Below are 23,428 nucleotides of genomic sequence, written 5' to 3' on the forward strand. Positions count from 1 at the left end.
GACTTTCATTTTGAACAAAGTAAAATGTAATCAGCTTCATACATGATTCCCTAATTAAAAGTTAATTTAAGAATTTTCCCTTGAGGAATAATTTATGATTTCCATCTGAAAAGAAGCAGTTGTCAATGGTAATGCTTAAAAAAAAAAAATAGTTGATTATTATGTTTGTTATCACACCTGATTTTTTTAAAAGGAAAATGGGCGGAATTATTTATAGATAAATCACAATCGAATATCAACTACACTGTTCGAGTATCAACCTTATCACTACCAAAATTTGCCCAAATACCTGATTTGCTAAACCTAATGCGACAAAATTCAAATCAACTAAATTTGTATTCAAAATTTGTGTTTTTATCTTGTAGATTCAATCTTATTCATGCCCAATGCATTCATTATGTAATAAGGTTTAGTGAGTCTTTACTAATCCAGCTATTTTAATTAAACTGTGAATCTGCAAACCCAATAGAGCTGTGGTTTGAAAATTCGCGCTGGCCTTAGTCGACAATTTCCAAGTACTTGTTATTTATTTATTTTTTATTTTTTACAAAATACAATACATAATAATGAAAAGGAATGATTAAATGTATTAGTTGCTTTATTTATGTTATAGTACATTCTACGTGCAGTTGAAATGTGCACTAAATAGAGATAGATACAGGTGTCTTTTCAACTTACAAATACGAATTTTAGTTAATAAAATTTCGGACATTTGCATCTAAAATTTTTTAGAAAATAAAAGAGGTTAATGATAATTAAAAAAAATGATTAACTTTGTCAAGATTGTTTCGTTTGTATTTAGTCAATAAAAATAAAGATAAGAAGCAATACTTTAAATGGGCAAGGCCAATATATACTAATCCAGGATCCAAATTAAAGAAGCATACTCCAAAAATATTCTAATATATATATTTGCAACTAACCCTATAAACGAATACTGTGGCGATGAGTAGATATTGGAATTTCTGTAAGTCATTTCAAACTAAATGCTGGTATAATGAATGAAGTGCCTCTGGATCACATTATAAGACGGAACACAAAGAAATGTAATTTAATTCTGTGGAAAATATGCACGTTTCAAAAAGCCTTTTCTTTCAATTGGGATAAACTCAAGTCAGATTTTGTGTTCTCTCAGACGCAAAGTTGTATGGTGTACTTTATGTGTCTACTCATGACACAGCAATATAGATTTGCCCATTTTCCTTTATTTGTAAGAATATTAAACTAAAGTAGTCAGTTTAGGAAATCTTATCTATCATTTCATAGTTCTATATATGACAGGTGAATTATGATTTTTATTTTAAGCAATTCAGATGGAAAGACATTTGCTTCAACGGTGCTTTGTATATTAACAGATTAATTTTAAAAGTCGACAGCTTACTAAGCCATTTAAAGAATCGCAGATATTCTTTAAGTAATTCGAAGTTATTATAATGAAGAGCTTTTTAGCATTAATATTGCATCAGAAATGAAGTGCAGAGCGTCAGAAACAAGAAGAACATGTGCATATTAGTAAGAAATAGAAATGCATTTCAAGCATAATTATATACATATCAAGCATTGTAAAAAAATAACAAAAATGAGAAAAAGAGATTTAAAAAAAATTATTATTATGGTTAAAATTATTTTGAGTAAAACGATAAACATTTAAGTTTAATGCGATTACATGTTTTTAAAAAGCAAGTTATTTGTATTAAGAAAAAGCTGTAAATGAAATGAAATTTTTTCGGTAAGAAGAAATATATAAAATAAAATGCAGTTGTTTGTCATTTTATTATAATTATCTTCACCACTTATTTTAAATGACATTGCTGGCTCTAAGCAAACTGGATGAATGTCAAATCAAAACAAATTCCAGAATGCAATGAAACATGTTATTTTAAAAACATCTATTCAATTTGTTTACAAACAAATGGAAAGGGAAATGAACCCATCATAATTTACCTTTGTGAAGTAAATATATGATTGAATTTCTTAAATAAATTGACATTTTACTATAGCAACGAAAATTTATTTACCACAACAACAAATTCAGTAATAGGAACTAACAGCAACTTGGAACCACTGATATAATCGTTGCGTCAGATGTCTAAAAAGTTAGATATCTGCAATTCAGTATATAAGAATAGAACATATCAATTGTCGAATAAAATTTGTTCTTCTTTAATCAAGTAAAAAAAAAAAAAAAAAAAAAAAACCTGAAAACATGGCCCTATAAAATTGTAATATAACGCAGACATACGTTTAGAGATTGAAAAGATATCTTTGATTGTACAATCATCTAGCATACAGTGTCAAATCTACAAATCATAATTTACGTTGAAATAAGAAAGTTCATCTTCTTCGTCTATTTCAACTGTCTTTGAAGGTACCCCGTCCGATTCGTTTGTTTTTACTGCGATATTTATTGCATTGCTATTACATAGAGGAGAACAGACTCTTGGCTAAGAGTCATATGCAAAATAATACTGAACTGAATATCCTGCATATTGCAATAGATAGCTGAACAGAAATTCCATTTATGAATTAACTGTGTAAAAGGCAAAATATTACTGTTTTGAAACATTAAATCTAAAGAAGATTTTCCAAACCATATTGTTCATTAAGAAAAGATATAGATTATAGTTATATTTTTCCATTTAAAGTAAAGTTTTGATTCAAATTTCAAGAATTTGAATTAAAAAAGATATTTTTACCGAAAAGGCATTGATAAATTGTTTCGATGGAGCACTCTAATTGCCAAACTTACCTTAGACACTTCCGATGGTTGCTGACAGGTAAGTTCACATCTTCACCAGACGATTTATTATTAGTCCCATTGAGCTTCTCACTGACAACAAATTGGCTTTCAGCACTGCCATAGTTATAACCTTCTGCAGAAGACCAAACACCATTCTTATTGAGCTCTGCCTCCAAACCAGCCTTTTCGGACCTGGTATCATCCTGGTCTCCGTAAGATGGAGGCAAAGTCTCAAGAGGGATATCTCCACGAGGCGACTGGGGGCTACTGGAGCCTCCTTTTTTGACTTTCACTCTCCCCGTACTGAAACTGATGACTGCATCTTCTGGGATGGACACGTCCGATCCATTTAGGATCTTCCTGTCAATGTCTTCCACAGGAATATAATGGTGTAATCGCGTATCCAGAGGTTTCTGTTGTGAACTGCTGTGATCATCCATGTTAGATGTGTCTTCTTCCTCTTCGTCTTCCTCCTGTAGGACGATGACTGCGGTGCCGTTCACGTGGCCGTTGGTTTCCTCATGAGCATGGCCGTTGGGGACGGGGTCTGGAGCACCCACTCGAAGACGCTCATCGTCGTTCGCGGGTTCGTCTTCGCCGTCTTCTTTAGGGGGATGGTAACCCTCGTTGTCGTAACCATTCGCTAATGTGTCTTTTTCAGAACGGACCTATGGAAAGATAAAAGAAAACATTAATTATATCATTTATTTATTTAATATAGTTGAAAAATAATAGCGTTTCCACATACATGCATTTATAAGCTTTTTTCAGTAGCTTATATTTCTAGTTTTAACAGATATCTTTTGGTGATTGACTGAAGTTGATCGATTGCACTTTTCAAAGCAAATGCATATAATATTTGTGCTGTAAAAAGATAATTAAAACTGCTACAGTAATTAACATTAAATTTGACGTATCGAGAAAAATTTCCCATATCCTCTTTGAATGTTGCTTGGAATTTGGAAATGCTCCCCATTATCCAATTAACAATACAAAAAAAATGAATTTTTACAGACAGTAATAATTACTTTACTGTCGCCTGTACGTAAAGTAGAAAAATAATGCAAATTTAAATAAATGATTTCGTGCAACTAATGTATTAGACGACAAATTAATAGGGCACGAGGAAGTATTAAGGGAAAAATAGATGAATGGTGGATGAGGCAAAATAAATTCAATTTCTAGTCCTATCAAGATCATTTTAAAGATTACAACGAAGGATTCAGAGCTTCCTACTTAAATTCCAACAAGTCTCCCACGTTCCAACTGAAATTCTTCATAAAGTCAAAGAGATTGTGACATTTATCGTTCTTCCCTGCAAAGTATTCTTCATTCTTCCCCGAAACCTTGATCCAATCCAGGTTAACAAACAGTAACCTCGACCGCAGACGAGATGTCGACAAGACACCATCTTCGCCATAAAGAGCAGTTTTCTTTCTTGGAAAGTGCCATCCGTCTGTTGTTGCAAGCAGCATTTACTCTGCAGAACGTTGAAATAATTTTTCGAGCGCGAGTTCACCTGTTCTTCTGGAAAAACACACCGCCAGACGTGATTAATTGCGCTGATAACAGGAGGTTTCCATACCCGGAGTTTGGTGTGGAGGACCATTAATGCTTTCGTTTAATCAATGACACGTTCAGGGGGTCGAATATTAAACTTAAAGATAAAAAAGTTTCTGCTTCCATTAACGGTCTTAGAATAAAAGCAGCCTCCGTGCTTTGGCGAGACAATGCAACTCGTCTACTGTTTTTACTTAATTACGTAATACACGCATAATTTCAAATTCCTCACAATTTTATACTTGATAAGCAATGAAAGATAAATTTAATCTTAAATCTATAACATTTAAAAGTAAACTTTGCATCATTTTAAAAGACTTTAATTACTTCATAGCAGATTATGGAAAAGGGGGGGGGGAGTAGAGAGGAATAAATCCAATTAAAAGCTTTATTGAAAATAAATCTGATAATTTTAACAATCGTCATTCAAAAGTATAAAATAAAGCAAATTTAAAATTTTGTTATAGAAAAAAAAATTCCATTAAACAGAATGGATTAATCATACATCTTTACTTAAAATATATTTGAAAAAAGAGCATTTCTTACAAAAGTATTTCATACAAGATCAAAGAATGTTTTTGCAAGCACTTGTGGAAGAATCTATGATATTATTTTCTAAAAGTAAAATTGCAGTACTTCCTTCTTTAGACCACATGCCTCGTAAAATAAACATAAGGCAACTACTTGTTTGATGTGATTAACTAAAAACGTGACAACCGATTGCAGAATAAATAATTCGAATATAATAGCAGATTGATTTCGTTTCCATTTTTATCTATTATCTTTTTTACATGAAAAAGAGATTGAGGTTTTTGATAACTAAGCATGATTCTACATTTCTCTACAAACAATTTCAGAGATTTAATGAGAAAGTATAAAAGAAAATTGGAAAGAAAAAATAAATATATAAAATTGAAAAACATGAAAAAAATCAATAAAAATAAATTTATTCGTAAAATACTTTTTTTTTTTTTCAAAATGTAAAACGATAAAATGAAATACAGTAGTCAGAATTTAAAACAGTGCGCAGTGTTGTAAAAAAAGATACATTGAATGAAATACATTTGGACAGCAATAAAAATGGCCTTAGAATGGTATTTTATGTATTCGAATTATTAATGTAAGAAAAAAAATCAGTAAGAAAATAAAAATTACTACACTAGCAAGCAAATTAAATTTAGCTGAAAAAGGGAAAAACAGTGAAAATGGAATAAAATTCCTTGACTTCGCTAGAATCAAATATCATTAAAAGAGCACGGAAAAATAAATACGAAGGGTTTATTGAATAAAAATTGTTTCACAAAAATTGACCCTTATAGTCGTTATTTATGGCATCCGTTTTATCGTGGCAATAATAAATAGAGATTTAAATAAAAATTAGTTTGGAAAAGAATCATATAAATGTTGTATCTTGTACTCTGACATGCAAAAATTTTACACGGCAAAAGGGAGTTCTAAAATTTGGAAACTCTTTTTTTTTTTTTTTTTTAATTACAATATCTTTGGTAGGGTTGCAATTTAAATCTTTGTTACATATGTATTTTACAATACATTTTCAATAATGCAATTCTTCAGATTTGAACCCTGCTATCATATATTTTCCTATGAGTTCAGTGCTAAAAACTTGACTTATGAATAGTATATATCATTATTTAAATACAAATTTTTAGGTACTTTTGTATTTTAAGGTATCATATTGCTAATGTTATCGTGATTTTTTCAATACATTATTTCAAAAATCATCCACTGTGCATTTAAATATTTACATTTACACTATTATAAGCGGTGCTATTTTCTCTCTCTCTCTTTTCAGTTCCAGTCTGCATGGGAATCTAGTACTAGATAATCAAGCTCTACTGAAACCACGATAAAATAGCTTTTCTATGGATATAATTTAAAATTTAATCTTTAATTTAGTAGTTTGAAAAACATTATACCTTTCAATCGTTGTTCGATATATATATACACTAGCCGCCTTTGGCGACCAGCCGGTTCGCCAATCTTAATGTTCGTTAAAATTTTAATAATTAAATATTTTATGCAATTCCTACTTTAATAGCTTCTTCATCAAAATATTTTAAAACTTCAAATTTTGATTGTCATATAATTCACTCATAATATTATAAACGCCTTCAGTCATAACGTAATATGTATCTCTCTAATTTTCTGTTAGTTCCCGTAGAATTTATACTATAAATTAAAGTGGAAAAGATTAATCTGCAATTAATATAATAATATTTTTTACTGAAACAAAGCATTTTTTTGTAATATGATTACTGAAAACAGTCACTGAGCGTTTAAACTTTATGGGTTAATAAAGAATATCTTTCCTAATTTATGTAATATTTCAAGAATTTGTCAACAAAATATTATCAGATTCATCATGAACAGAACGATTAATTAACAATGTTTAATTTTAAATGCATCAAATACTAAGAAAATAAAACGAATCGTTTAAAATAATCGGTTGAAAACAGGTTAAAAAAAACTACTTAAAAAACGACGTACTTAAAACTATAAGCGTATACAAAAAATATATAACTAAAATAAATACAATTTAATTACAAAAACATGCAACTAACCTAAAAATAATTTAAATCATCCGTTGACAATGGTTGTCATGTCAACAATCAGAACACAATGCGCATGCTTGAATTTTCAACGCCAATTACGGTAACGCAAATGCGTGAATTTTAAATTTCCTTTATTCTGTTTTATTTTAATTCAAAAGTACTTAAGAATGAATCTGAAAGATCGATTAATTAACAATGTTTAATTTTAAATGCATCAAACATTAAGAAAATAAATAGAATCGTTTCAAATAACCAGCCGAAAAATCTTAAGCCTAGCCTCATGATTGTTGGGAAAAAAAACTGAAACCGTACTCATTTGGCGGTGGGGAAAATGAAAAGATTTTTTTGGCGGGAAAGTTAGTTTTTAATTAATAATTAAAATTCTAATTAAAAATTCAAAAAAAGGGCTATCCTATCTTTTAAGTTAGATCAAACTGCGCACGGTGTGCAAATTTGATTAAAATCGGTTAAGTAGTTTAGGAGTCCATCGCGGACAAACAACGTGACACGTAATTTATATATATTAAGATATGCATGCGCTCATCAATCGCTCCCTGCCTTTTTCCTATCAACCTTTCTGAAGAGAATTTTCCTTATAGATAAAGGGAAAAAAACTGGTAGTACCTTAAACAGACATTGTATCGATTTTTATTTGTCAATTGTGTATATCCTAAAGTGGCACCTTCCCTTCCACCCTTCCAACACCGAAGATATTTATTTCCAAGATAATAAAACCGCTAATAAAATGTTGACATGACTTAACATCACCAGTTTGATCGATTGTGCTCATTTTATTCATCAGTTAATTTTGCCACTACACACACACACACACCTATATTTTATATATAGACATTTATCATACCAGCACCTCTAAATTGTCTGATGGTCGTCTCTTTTCTTTTTTAAAAATGTCAGGAAGTTTTATTGATATACAATTAAGAAAACATTTCTATTTTTATTCAATTATAAATTGAAAAAATATAAAATTGCTGCACTTTCAGACAACAAATGCATTTCACGATATCTAACTATCACAACCTTAAAATAAAAATATATTCCTGTTAAAAATAAATGCTTGTAAATGCCGTAAAAAAACATTACCCAACCTATTGCTTCAGTCCCACTAATCGTGTAGAGGTTCAATTTGCAAAAGCATTTTAAATTGAGGTACATCTACATCTTCCCATCCTTCGAAGAGACATAATGGCCCTCAAAATAAAGCCGGGAATATTACAATGGAGGCCCGATTTTGCAGTTTTATTCCTACTGAAATACACGCAAACGGACTTTCAAGGTTTTCCGTTCTTCGAAGACAGAATACAAGTAAACCTTTTGTGTTATTTTTCTGAATTGTTCAAAGTTGGTTCAGACAATCTGAGGTGCGTGAGGTTCGAGTATTTGCTTTTAGAAGAGGAAAGTATAAAGAAGTATCCTCGAAAACATGTGTACAAAAAAACACGTTGTACCAGGAGGGGAAAGGGACCGTCCTTTTTCAGAGGGCCGAATCATGATTTGAAACTGAAATGCATGTCAATATCAATAATCTAGATAAAGTAAAAATGTTTCTGTCTAAAATATAGACATATTTATGCTCACGAAATACTACAACAGATGAGACGCCTGCAAAAACCTCCACACAAAAATTAGAACATCATACTAAAAATAATTAATGCATTAATAGAAATATTACCAACGAAAACTTAATTAAATTTATTAATAAAATTGATATATTGCATCATTTTTAAAAAAATCAACGGCTAGATTTGATGAGATGAAAAATGTCATACACTTTGTCAATAAACAGCAAAAATTCTTTCAGGCAATACCAGAAGGAAAGATCATTACTCACTGACCAACTTGAATTTTAGAAACTTGCACATTTAAAGCCATATTAATTCGTTAGAATGCATTCGCATTTCAAAAATGCAAAAGTCAAATAGTTAAGATGCTTTCCAATGAATGAATAAATAAAAATGTACTTCAATATGGAAGTAAATTTAAGGAAAGCAGAAAAAAAAAAAAAAAAAAAAAAAAACAATAATAAAAACTGAGAGATCAGAAAATATGAGAGTTTCAAGAAATACCATATTTTCAACGCATCAAGAATATTTGTAAAGATCTCACCAGAGACCATTCAAAAGGTCATACTAGAGAAACGTTATACAAAACTAGAAAACTTGACAAAAGGGAAAGATAAAATCGGAAAAAAAGATAAATGTTTCTTCATTTTGTGCTGAAACGCATACAAAAGCAGCTTCTATCGTATCTTCTTTAAAAAAATTTCTAAAAAAGAAATTATTAAAATAAAATATATATTAGATTATCTAAACATCACACAATGTATCAAACCTTGCTCAATACATCTACTAATCTGAAAAAGTATTCTTTGAGTCAGGCGCTTAGAGCAGAAGTATATTTTCAATTTTTCACACCAAAAACACCAGTCCCCAAAACTCCTCGCATATTTTCGTACCCTTGCACAAAATTGTAGGCTTTGAATAAGGTCTTGAATGAATGCCTTGCATGGCATTGGCGAATAATAATAGTATTGATTTTTGACATTAATATTTACATTGAATGTGTCATTGACGATTTTATATATATTTAGCAACAGATACTCAAAAATCGAATTTGTATTTTGGACGCATTATTTTCAATAGATTAAAACCAAAATTTGTTAGAGACCTGCAATTGTAACTACAAAATCACTCCAAATTTCATACATTTAAGTCACTTCATTTTAAGGCGTTTCTGAATTATTACCTGTGAAAAGAAGTCAGAAAGAAAATCAACCTTTTGATGGATTTCGATCTACACATTAGATGTTAAATCTCTGTACCAAACTAACTGTGTACAAAACTGTATCCCTCTAACGCTTTTGTTTTATTAATTATTTCTTTTGTAATTTAGTAACTTATATTTAAAAAAAAACTGGTACACAGACTTCCTCAGAATAATTTCGCTCAAAATTCGACAGAAATCTACAAATTTGGTGTAGAGACTATATATATATATATCAAATTTCATCAGATTAGCCTTAATTTCGCTTTTGAGTCATCTTTGGCACAAACTTAACAAATATAATAACAAAAATGCATTTTTGAATTCCGGGGGGTGGTCTAAAACGTTAGAATCTCCAGTTCAAATTTTTCGACAATTTACAATACCTTTTTCTGTATTTCGAATACGAGAAAGAAAAAATTATAACTTCAACAAGTCTCAATTCAATTTTGAATAATACGACTTTATGAAAATGATAAAGTGACTTAAAAAAAACCGCTATTAAATCACTCCAAATTAGTATCTAAAGATTGAAAGCCTACATAAACGAACTTCTAAATGTTCATCGATACTGAGATAACGCAAATCAAAAGAAAACCTCAACAAATTAGAATGAAATATCAAATTAAAATAATGAGTTTAATCGGAATTAAAATAAATCTTAAATGATAAAACATAGATCAACAAAATCCATCATTTAATTTCCAGCTGCCATTGAGACATATATTTTGATGGCGATAAATTTAAACAATCAATTCTTGATCATACAATAAAAAAAATTAAATTTTTTTTTTGCAGACGTTAAAAGCTATGAAGCCTTTTAAAATAATACCATTTCTCTGACAGGCAATATTTATAAAAACTATATCATAATTTTCATTATAATTTATGATACATATTCTCTCATGGGTTTTAACTAAAAATTTGTTTTGTTATTTATATTACGGTTTTTAATACCGTCCCTTATTTTAAATATCAAATGGAGTTTAATAGAAAATATCATTAATGATTCATTCTTAATTTTATGTCCGCTTTATCAATGAAATTAAAATGCATAGGGGGGAGGGGCGAAAATTAAAGAAATCTTTATTTAAATTATCATTCTAGTACGAACTTTTAAAAAAATATTTTCCGTTTTTTTTTTTAAAGCATTTATAAGGGTGAAAAATAATGGATATTTGGCCACTTTTTCACTGACATCACAAATCAGTATTAAGACCTTCTACATTTAATTCAGTATTGTGTAACGTAACACAACTGATTAAGTATTTTTAGGACGAGAAAAAAAAAGGTCCTTTAAAAAGGCCAACAGTATTAAGTTCTATAATTTTGAAAACTAATGGGCCAGTTGAAGAGGGCAACAAATCTTTACTTATAATAAAGATGAATGTGTGCGCGCGCGTGTGACGTTCTACAGATTAAATCATTTGATCTGGATTTATCAAACTTGGCACACATACAAATATGCACCTCGGAATGATTTTTAAAATTTAAATTTAAACAAAAAAATTATGCAAAATTTGGACATTTTCCGCAATAACTTTCGAATATATTATTACAATACAAAAATAATATTTACAACTTTTTAAAATTTAAAAAAAAAATATTTTCAATGATACACATATATTGCAGTAAAATTTTTTTCTAAATTTAATCAATTTTAAAGATGCAAGTATATTTTCCAACAAATATCGAAAGCAAATATATATGATTTACAATCAAATTACTATATTGATCTTAACATAAATCATTATTGGTAAGGCTGATTACGGGTATTTACTTTTACTTAATTCAAGTAAATAAATCAGATATGTACATTCTTAAACCGTAGAAGATTTAAATTTGTATTTAAAATTCTATTAATATGAAAAAATACCAAATTTTACATTGTTTTAGGTTTGAAATTAAGCGATATTTTTAAAAGGCTAAAAATAATAAAGTGTGTGCCTTTTATACAGATTTTGATTGTGCTGTCAGAAAATAAGTGAAATGCTTAGTCAAATGAATAGAATAGTATAAGGCTTCTAAAACAGTATGAATTATATATCTATTAAAATTTGAAGCTTAAAGATATTTTACTGAAGTCATTAAGATCGCGTTGTATAAAATAATACTAAAAACTGAGCGACTATTAATCCTGGCGAATCGGCTAGTCGATAAAGACGGCTAATATTTAATAATACAAAAGGCAAGAGATGAAATCAGTGTAGCGCATTGTCCTGTCGCTGAAATTTTAATTTTTGATGTTAAGAATCTTCAGAATAAAGTCTAAAACATTAGAAATCGATGTCAAGGAAAACTAAAGAAAGCCTACTGAAATCGTCGTTGCTAATGGAGGTATCAAAGAAGAATTAGGAACAAGCTTGTGTAAACCGTTCCAAACCAAGGATTATGCACTATTTACTGTCTGCCTTTTGTCGTGTGTAGCGAATACGCGTGTTTTGAAACGACTCAATACATCTGAGTGAATCAAAATTGAAATCTTGAGTTTTCTCTTTCTTTTTATTTTTCTAATATTTCTTCCCTGCATTTACATTCAAATTAAGCAGGATATGGCGATTCAGTCAAGAATTAAATTTAAAACCATAACAGACCAAAAATCAAATTTCTATTACACAGAAGAATAGTGTTTTATTACAGAAATTCAAATAAAACATTTCTATTTCGAAAAAAAAAAAAAAAAATCAAGGCAGGATTTCTTTTAATTGATATATTTCCTATTGATATCTTTTCTTTCTTATCTCTTCCATGTCATTAATAATATATCTATCATCTATATATTCTTTCATCGTCTGAATTTCCAAAATTACTTCAAATTTTTATAATATTTTAAAAAGTCTATTACCATGAATATAAGGGAAAAATTAATGTTATAGATTTTTATGATAGACGTTTATAAAGGGGAAGCAATTCCTGTAGTTATGAAAATTTCAACGCAAAATCATAAATGAATATCACTTTTTTCCCAAGTTTTTATGCGAAAATTATAATAAATATAAAACTAAACCATGCGCATTTTACCTAATCGAGCTCGAATTGATTGCTTTGGAGCCAGTCCATGCTTTTATGATAGACGTTCAGTGCACCAAGCCAATCCATTCTTCATGTTGCAGGAAGGGAAAGGACGTGACGTTATTGTATAATGAAAGGCCAGATCAAAAGTTTAATTACATTTGTCAAGCGAATACGATATCAAGTGTAATTATTTTTCTATTCGGTTTAAAAATATTTTTTGGTTTCAGTAGATAATAATAGAGGGAAAAGGAACTTTAAAGATTCATTTTTAGCAATGAATTCAGAAATGAACCCTGTATCCGAACTAAATCAGTAGGTTTCGCCTTAAAGCTTATTTTTTGACTTTTCATTATGACTTCGAAATCGATTTCCCGTTTCTCTTTTATACAAGAAAGGAAAGTACAATCTCTTTTTAAAAGAGTGTCTTTTCTATTCCTGAAACCTCCCATACAAAAGTTTTTCTCCGTACCTGAAACAAAGCGGGAAATGAGGAGTAAAACAAGGTAGGCGAAGGGAAAAGATTCATTACTCAGAAACAAATGGAGAAGGGAAAACAAAACAACGGATAACGCATCAGTGCATTCTCTATAGTTTAAGATAATTTTTTTGAAACGAAGCCAAGAACTGCTTCCAATTCGCCGATATATTAGAGGCACCTTATCAGCAGAGCACAATTGTTAGCGTTTGGAGAAAAATAATGTTTATTTAAATCGTAAAAAGCGCATAATGCTTTCTACCGATACTGCTTTGATTGCATTCAAATGAATATCTTATTCAATACGATATTGGATTAGACTGAGAATTCTGAATGACTATAGTCACAGATAATAATACCAAGCGACAGCATGAAGAAAGTTACACAACACATCAGTATGCTTAGCCTTATAATCGTAATGCATTTTTTTAAAAAAACGCCGAAATTCAAAAATTATGCAAAAGCGCAAACAAATTACAAACGCTAAAATGATGGTTGAGAGGCACTTTACATGGCACTAAGACATGCAAAAAGTATATTAGTCGTTGACCGTGATTAATAAAGGTATTCGCAAAGTTCTACTGAATGTTAATTAGAGCTATCATTAGATATAGACAGAAGGTGACAATGATTTTTATTTAAGCTTATTAATCCTTCATTTAATAAATCAAAATATAAAATGTACACCTTATAGATAACTATAATTTCAAAATTTGTTAAATTTTAATTTGTATCCCATATGTTTTATATGAGAAAAGTTTCTTTGTGGAAGCCAACACACAAATACACACAAGAATAAAACTTTAAGCCTCATGAGTAGAACTGTTGTAACAACAATAGCAAACGATAGTAGATATAAAAAAAAAAAAAAGGTATTTACTTTATAAAGAAGGTTTAGGATTATCCCAACCGTAATAACACATTTAATAATTAAATTTTACTTAATGACGATTTATTTATTTTTTATTCATACAGACAATCATGATAGAACGGTTTGTTAAATTTGTACTGCCTTTCGCTGTTTGGTCAAAAAAGTGTTGAAAATTTATGCAATTTTTTAAAATTAAACCATGAAAGTAATTTATTACAAAGAAATGCTACAATTATATTGCCCCTGAAAAAAAAATCGAATAAACATGATAATCACACAAAACAGAATAAGAAAAGAAAAAAAAAAAAATCAAATGGGAAAGAGAAAAAAGTAGTAAATGGAAATGCAACAATTCATAATAAACAGTAAAAGATACAAACAGTATCGTTAAAATATTATTATCTATGTTTAAACTTCCATAACTGAAGTTCGTACACCAATGTGTGTGTTTTTTAAATCAGAATTCTTAGCTAATATCCGATCCAAATCCATCAATTAAATCTGCTTCAATTTTCTGCTAGTAAGCGAATCACAAACGCATTATTTCTTAAACCCTGAATTTTAAAAATATTCAGAAAATTGTTTTAATTTCCAAATAATTCCATTAGCATTAGATAACAAGTACGTGCATCCAATTTACACACAATACGGTGACATGAGGATTTATGAATAATGATTATCCACAGATATATATGCATCCTTTTTCCTTCCACTTTGATTACAAAACCGCAACTTTTGTTATTAGGCCACTGTGACAAGGTTCTGATTTCTTAACAACCTTGATCAATTATTTAAATGAATTACCTCACATATTCAAATCGTATAATAGATAATCGAAGTGACAAAGTAAGAAATTATAGTAATAAGGAAATATAATCATCATTTTTATGATCATAAGGATGTCAAAATTATTCACATATTTTATCTTTATAAGCAAGATGATAATATATTAATGTAACATAATTCACAATGTCAGCCAGAATCATGAACTTACTAACTATTTATAGTTATCTATTACATATATATCTTGTGTTAAGATATTCGTCTAGATGGAGAATTTGGGTGAAAATTTGCATTTTTATTTATTTATTTATTTGAAGTTTTAAAAAATACGTACGTTTCTGTTTCCAGTGATATCTTTATTTTGTCTATATAAAGAATATATTAGAATCCAATTAGCAAACGATTGGCATGTAAGCGATATTTATTTTTAAGCATTTAAAAACCTTAAATGCATTTTATGAAGAACGGGGTTTTTTTCTCTCATAATTCTACTGTACGAATATCGCCATATTACAAAAAATTATAACGATATCTTAACGGAATTTATAATTAGAGCTCGTAATGTTATGCAGAATGTAATGAACTATGAATTTGATATTCAAGACTGTAGATGTGAATTTACGATTGTTTAATGTAAATATTGTTGAAAAAATTCCAAAATTTCATAGATTATTTCATATACTAGACTAAAATTGAATATAATTCTTAGATAATAGTTAGTTACATTCTAAGATATGTTATACACGTAATGTCACAAAGTAAAATGAAAAACTGTAACAAGCTTTTTCTCTAGAATAATTCTAGTTTTTGTAAATATTGTTAAAATTTACAACAAAATATGTATTAGTAACCAATCTAAAGTAAGAAATATTTAGAAAACGAAACTAAAATGAAAATAAAACGAAATAGTTTTGGAATCGCAACTAAAAATTATTTCTTATTCAAACTAAAACCAAAAAAAGAAACAGGAAAAACTTCATAGCATTTAGAGAGCGCAAATGCAGCTACTTCTAAACACAGATGAATTGAGACAAAAGTATTAAAATCAATTTAATAGGAAAATCAAACAAACCAAATAAAATTTAAAAAAAGAATCCGGCCTATATTATATATATATATATATATATATATATATATATATATATATATATATATCCTTTATTATTTGCTTCGAACTTAGTCGGATACCAATCTATTGTCGTTTTGAATCAATTAAGAGTTGACAGAATATTTTATAAATTTCAAGTAATTTTGCATCGAATTATAAAAAAAATATAGATTAGATTCTAAATAAAAATAATGTGGTGAACTTGAGATACACAGGAAAATCAGTTAATATTTGTATGAGGATATTTTGCATTAAAAAAAAACTTGAAGGATAAGATTTGAAATCACACTTTATTCTATGAATTAATTTTGCTACAGATTAACGACATTTAAATAATAAGTATGATCCCTCAAACTGATTAAGAATGATTTTTTTGTTTGCATATCACGAGCACGAAAACATGAATTCCGTGTATTCTTAAGAAAATCCATTTCAAGGAAATCTGTAGAAAGGAAAACAGAGAAGGGAAAATGCCAGCCAAGCAATACACACCATAAAATTGATATTCATATGTTTCTTTCTCAGTACACATTGTTTGATACCGGATGCTTCAACGTATTTTCCTTGAATTTCTCTTTCAAGGGCTGATATGATGCTTGAAATGGTAGCAATGAATGATTCACTCTTTTCAATGTAAACTCCGAAAAAACAAAGGAGCAATTTCAGCCAAATGTCTTCAATTTGGAAAGACGTTACAACTATATTGATCGGAAGGATAATATGTTCATAAAAAAAAGATATATAGCTTATACACAAACGAAAATTCAAAGCAATTCTTTACAATTTCTTTTAAGTGTATTGCCTGAGTAAATGACACCACAGAAAAAATTTTCATGCATTAATATTTATTTTTTGAACGTTAATATTAATATGTTAATATTTTTGTTTCCAAATTTTAACCAAGCAATCATATCATTATATGATTCTTTTCATTTAGATGAAATACAAATATTTTATTAGATATGAATTACAATATTCGAAGCACAGATTTCTTTTATTAATTAACACGCATATTAACAGAAAATAACTTTCATTCGTTCAATCGAATATTAGAATATTTCAATTTTTCCTGGCAACTTTTTGATCAATTGTCCATTTTTTTTTTTTTTTTTTTTTTTTTTTTATCTTCAACAGTTTTAAGAACTGCAGAGGAGACTCGTTTGAAAGTGACAAATGAACAGAACTGAAAAGTTTCTGCTGCTATTTCGTTAACAGAACAGTTGCTCCTTTATTAAAACCGATTTCATCATAAATGCTATTCTTTCATAAAAATAAGAAATTAACAAATAAATAGCTATTTTCTAAGGGGATGTAGTCATGTAATCTAGATTCGGAATTCCAACCTCTTATCAATGTGTAGGATAGGCATTAGCCGTTACCATGTGAACATTTTTAAATTTATATTTTAAAAATGCAAAAGTGAACAAATAAAGAAATCATTTTCTCCATGTATGAAATGTCAGAAAAATAAATCTTGAGATAATTCATGAAGAAGGAATAAGGCATTGAGATGGGGGGAAAACTGTTCTAAAAGTAAATTTTAAAGTAACATAAAGCAATACAAAACATTTCCAAGCCCATTGCATCATGCAACCATAAGAACAATCAGATGGAACATGAAATAATACCAAGTGGAATCGACTGTCGAGAAGCCCGAGATCGAGCAACGGCACCTCTCAAGGGGAGGACAGCCTCCAGATGACCTTGCGGTAGACCTTTCGTCTGCGGAAAGCGGCGGCGGTAGTGGTCAAGGGGGAAAAAAAGAGAGGTTCACCTTCACCTCAAGAAAGCGCGCACATTGCCTCTTCACCATCGATATTCCGTCCTTGATCACGAAACGTTTACCATTGCTGTTCCGCAATTGACGATGCACGCGGATTGTGTTGTCGAAATCAATTTTTTTAATTACTCTACTACTTCTTCATTACATTTTTTTGTTCTATAGAATACAAATAGAGACTGTACAGATGACAAATTTATTGTTTAAATATATTCATTAATTTACATGTTCTACTGATTTGCATTGCACCTCAATCTAAATACGGATAAGTAAACAAAAACCGTATTCCTTACCCAGGGGTGTTTGTGGGACCCCAAAAAATCTCCTGAAACTTTTACGGACTTACTACCGACATTTTGGAGTTTCGAGAAGGGGGGGGGGGAGAAATTAAAAATTACAATTATGAAGTATTGAATGACCTAATTATAAAAGTTCAATGAATTACTTTTTTTGAAAAATTAAGACCTTTGAACCCAGGTCACGTGATCGCATATCTGGTCGAACGAAGTCTCACCCTTTTTTTCCTGCCGCGCCTACTTGCCGAAAAGAATCCAGAAGAGAATGTCCGAGAACCGGGGGAATGAGTCATAACTCGCAATAAGGAAAGAACAAAAAAGAAGTTTTTTCCCCCTTTTCACGCATTATCACTGTCTTTGGAGAAAGAAAGGAAAAGTTTTCACCACACACACTGACCTTGCGTTTTCTGCTTTCAAAGCAAACAAAATTACCCAGATCAAAATAAATAATTCATTATTATTCCTACTTTCTTTTGAACGACGATCCCCGGAATTTCCGGGTATCGAAGTTCAAAATCCCTGGAATTCCGGGGTTTCCCCGGAGCACAAACACCCCTGCTTACCACCAGATTTGGTCCTGCAATTATATTAATATTGATATTTTATTCCAAATTAATGCATTAATTCGAAAAGTTAAAAGTTTACCAAAAATTCGGAGCTGATTCTTCAATAAAACGGTATGCATAGTTAAGTGCATTATTCTCTAATCAGAGTAAACTCCATAAGCTCTGTAATCACTGCCTATAGTTCCAGAACAATTTTTCAGTAGAATCCTTATATCTATACTTATAATAAAGCTCAATGTGTATGTGTGTGTGTGTTGGCGCTCTACAGGCAAGGTCATTTGACATACAGCTATCAAATTTGGTACATGTATACCTTAGAGGTCGGGAATGTGCACCTAGGGTCCCTTTTTTTGAAATTTTAATTATTAATTAAAAACTAACTTTCCCAGAAAAAAATCTTCCATTTTCCTCACCGCCAACTTTTCCGCCAAAAAAAAATCTTCCATTTTCCCCACCGCCAAATGAGTAAGGCTTCAGTATTTTTTTTCTCCCAACAGTAATGAGGCTAGGGTTAACGTTTTTCGGCGGATTATTTCAAACGATTCTGTTTATTTTCTTAATGTTTGATGCATTTAAAATGAAACATTGTTAATTAATCCATGTTTCAGATTCATTCTGAAGTACTTTTGAATTAAAATAAAACAGAATAAAGGAAATTAAAAATTTCTAATCCACATAGCGTTACCCCAACTGGCGTAGAAAAAAAATCACGTATTTGCGTTACGTAACTGGCGTTGAAAATTTACGCATGCGCTTTGTGTTCTGAATTCCGCATTGTGTTGACGAATTATTATCAACGGATGCGAACTGGATTTAAATTTTTTTTCGGTTTGTTGCATGCTTTTGTAATTAAAATGTATTTATGTCAGTTATATATTTTTTGTATATGCTTATAGTTTTAAGTGCATCGTTTTTTAAGTAGTTTTTTAAAACCTGTTTTAAACCGTCTATTTTAAACGATTCGTTTCATTTTCTTAGTGTTTGATGCATTTAAAAGTAAACATTGTTAATGAATCAATCTGGTCCTGATGACACAGAATAACATAACACAGAATAAAGGAAATTAAAAATGTATAATCTGCATAGCGTTACCCCAACTGGCGTAGAAAAATTCACGCATTTGCGTTACCGTAATTGGCGAAGAAAATTCACGCATGCTCATTATGTTCCGATTGTTGCCATGACAACCATTATCAACGGACGATTTAAATTATTTTTAGGTTAGTTGCATGCTTTTGTAAGTAAATTGTATTTATGTTAGTTATATATTTTTTGTATATGCTTATAGTTTTAAGTACATCGTTTTTTAAGTAGTTTTTTTAAACCTGTTTTCGACCGATTATTTTAAACGATTCATTTTATTTTCTTAGTGTTTGATGCATTTAAAATTAAACATTGTTAATGAATCGATCTGTTCATGATGAATCTGAGAAAATTTTGTTGACAAATTCTTGAGATATTACATAAATTAAGAAAGATATTCTTTAGTGCCCATAAAATTTAAACGCTCAGTGACTCTATTATCAGTAATCATATTATTAAAAAAAAATGCTTTGTTTCAGTAAAAAATATTATTATATTAATTGCAGATTAATCATTTACACTTTAATTTAAAGCATAAATTCTACGAGGGGTAACAAAAAATTAGAGAGTTACATATCACGTTATGACTGAAGGCCTTTATAATATTATGAGTGAATTATACGACTATCAAAATTTGAAGTTTTAAAATATTTTGCTGAAGAATCTATTAAAGTTGGAATTGCGTAAAAAATTTAATGGTACAACCGGAGTTTAACCCCCTGCTTGGCGGAATTTTTAAAAATCGCCAACAACGGCCTAGCGAAATGTGCAAAAGCAAAGGAGCAAATGTTCAATTATAGTGCATAATAAAGATTGCCAGCTTTGGCGCATTATCGCAACTTGGCGAAGAAGGGGGTTAAACTCCGGCTCAACCTATTTAATTATTAAAATTTAAACGAACATTAAGATTGGCGAACCGGCTGGTCGCCAAAGGCGGCTAGTTTCACAATAAGACCGAGTATTAGCATATTATTTTTCTGCTGGAATGTATCCTTCAAAGCTCTACCAAAATAAATTTTCAACCATAAACAAGTTTGTTTATGGTCGTTAAACATTACAAGTTAAAAGTAAGCATTATAACAGGAGGAATGTAACATTTAAGGCAATTTTTTTCATTCCTTCAATGTTATTTTCGATTTATGAAAAAATGCTTTCAAAATATTTAATGTAATATATTTTATAATTTATAAAAAATACTTTCAACTTCTTATTTTCAATGATTAAAAAAAAATTCAAGATGGTACTTTACAAGTATGAAGAATTTAGAAGGAAATTGTTTCGTAAAATTTTGAAATTCTTTCTTCCTTAAGTTTTTGATCGAGTTTCTTTAAACTTTGTATCTAATTTAGAAATTAAAATAAACAGTAATAGGTGGATTGCATGTATAATTGACAGGAGATAAATAAACTTTATACTTTTGTATACAAAATTTTTTGTATTGTTTGATAAAACTAATTTGTTGTATATTCGCAAGTGATATAAATACAATGCATTAAATTGAGTCTATAACAAATAACATGGCCCCACTTCTTCCTTTAAAAAAAAAGTCTCAAACAAATTTAATTTTTGCCTTAATTTTTTGGAAAATCGGTTTTTGTTTATTCTGATGTAATATCCATCCTCCAATTCTTTATCCTTATCAGATGGAAGAAAAGTTTAAAATCGTTCTATTGTAAATTTGCATTTTGATAAATAAAATCTCATTTTCTTCCCATATTCTAATAAATAATAATAAAATTTAAAAGAAACTCAACGCTGCAGGACATAAAAATAATTCTTGTAATCATTGTTATAATCCATAATTTTTCTACGATTAGTCTTCTTCTCGACGAAGAGGAAAACGACAAGCGAATTATTCCTGTAATCGAATGCTCTTAAAACAAATAATGGCCATAAGTTGCTAAATAAAAATTAATGTAGGGGGGAAAACACAGGGAAGAAAAATCAAAGAATCTCGTCTGAATTGTTTTTTGAAGGCCAGTTTTTACTTCGAAGCTTGACTAGCATTAGAAAAACGTTTTAAACTGTATTTGACAGACACACACACATATATATATATACATACATACATACATACATACAAAAAAAAATCATTTGATGAATCAACAAAATACTATTTTTTTAAATGAATGTCAGGGCTTTTCCTGACAAATCGCACTTGGACAAAACGACCTTCCCGTCAACGAGTTTCTTATTCAATATAAATTGTTAAAAGTAGGGCAAGGTAAATCAGCATCTAAAGGTTTTTTTTTTTTTTTTGTTAAATTTTAAAGACCATCCCTGCAAATATTTAATTAATATGTGACGTACAAAACAGGATTTGACACTACTTCTTTACTATTTTCATTCACAAAATAGTTCCATTTCTACTTCTTAACAAACAAAAACAAAATAAGAACATAAATTATTGATACATATAATTAACTTAAAAAGGGGGAAGAAGGAACGACAAGTATCGTCAGTAAAAGCTGTTCCATACATTTACAAAAAAAAAAAAAAAAAAAAAAAATCTGAATTAAATTTAATTTCACAATTAGGATTCGCAGGAATAAAATAAAAAGAATAATTCTTAATTCCCTCTTATTTGCAACTTATAAAAACGTCTTTAACATAGTTAAAAATGTATTATAAATGCGTTCATCATTTATATTATAAATCATTCTTAAATATATATATTACTATTAAGTATTTTTAAGTATAATCATTAAGTATTATAAATCATTCTTAAAGTGCAAACATACAGCCATATGAAAGGTGCTAAAGGTAAATATATACAAAATATCCATTTTCTTTTTTTAATAAGGGTTTTCAGAGCTTAACAAAACCGCATGGAGTAAATTCAGCCAAAGAAAACTTTTATTATAGAGTTTTAATCATTCAAACAGTGAAAGTAATACTGGTAACTGAAAATACGTTTAAAAATTATACTTCCCTATTTTTAATTTCAATGTGGAAAAAAAAAAATGGAGAAGAAGAGGAGAGAGAAACTATTTAATCTTATAATCGCGCACGCAAATACCAACAAGATACGATGCCTTGTGTTCAGTGATTCGTAACAAATACAAAATGAGACGTTAGTTGATGAATCACAACATCATAAAAGGCGAGAATTTTATATCTAATAGCAGTGTAAATTTTCTTCCATCCATTGGTATTCTGTATCAAAATAATGTCAAAAAATAAATGTGTCATTAGAGCGTATTTGTCACACAACGCAAGCCATGCTTAAACGTAATTAAAATAAAACACTTCGAGGCAGAGAGAGAAAAATGGCATTAAAATAGGTTCTCACCAATAGATTACTATATTCTCACCAAAAGGAAGGCAGATGATTTGTAACAATATTTCTAAATTGTTGATGTGCCTTCAACAAATTTCATATTTTATTTTGCATTTGTTGAATGAATGTTGATTGAATATTTTATTTTACATTTGTTGTCAAAAATATATTTAAAAAATTTTCTCTCAAAAGTGAAAATGGTATCTTAAATTCTCATTTACAATTACACAACTCGCAAAAAACTGAAAAAACTGTATACCAAATCTGATACATCTATGGCACATGGAATAAAATCATTCAAAAACCATTCTGCAATGATAAGAGATTCTGCTTCGTAATCAAGTATTAACTTTGAATCATCTCTTCAAGATAAAAATTGGCACTTATATACTAATATTAAAACATGATGAATTTTTTGTTTGCTTGTTTGGGGGAAAACAATTCTTTTAAGCTACATAATCATTTTAAGTGACTCTATAACTAACTTAAAAGGGAGAGACGAGAAAATAGCACTTAA

At 29.4% G+C, this 23,428-nt stretch overlaps 1 protein-coding gene across 4 annotated transcripts in view; it reads right to left on the bottom strand.

Annotated features, from left to right (window-relative positions):
* The window catches only part of LOC129966912 (mucin-2-like), a 139,413-nt gene that overhangs the window by 40,158 nt on the left and 75,827 nt on the right, over window positions 1–23,428 (bottom strand). For all 4 annotated transcript variants that reach the window (XM_056081526.1, XM_056081524.1, XM_056081523.1 and 1 more), the window contains exon 2: window positions 2,750–3,408. In XM_056081526.1, the coding sequence (XP_055937501.1) occupies window positions 2,750–3,180 (431 nt within the window). In that variant the 5' untranslated portion in view covers window positions 3,181–3,408. The remainder of the gene's footprint in view (window positions 1–2,749; window positions 3,409–23,428) is intronic.

Source organism: Argiope bruennichi, chromosome 4 (assembly GCF_947563725.1).
Source record: "Argiope bruennichi chromosome 4, qqArgBrue1.1, whole genome shotgun sequence".
In the NCBI taxonomy this organism is placed as follows: Eukaryota; Metazoa; Arthropoda; class Arachnida; order Araneae; family Araneidae; genus Argiope; species Argiope bruennichi.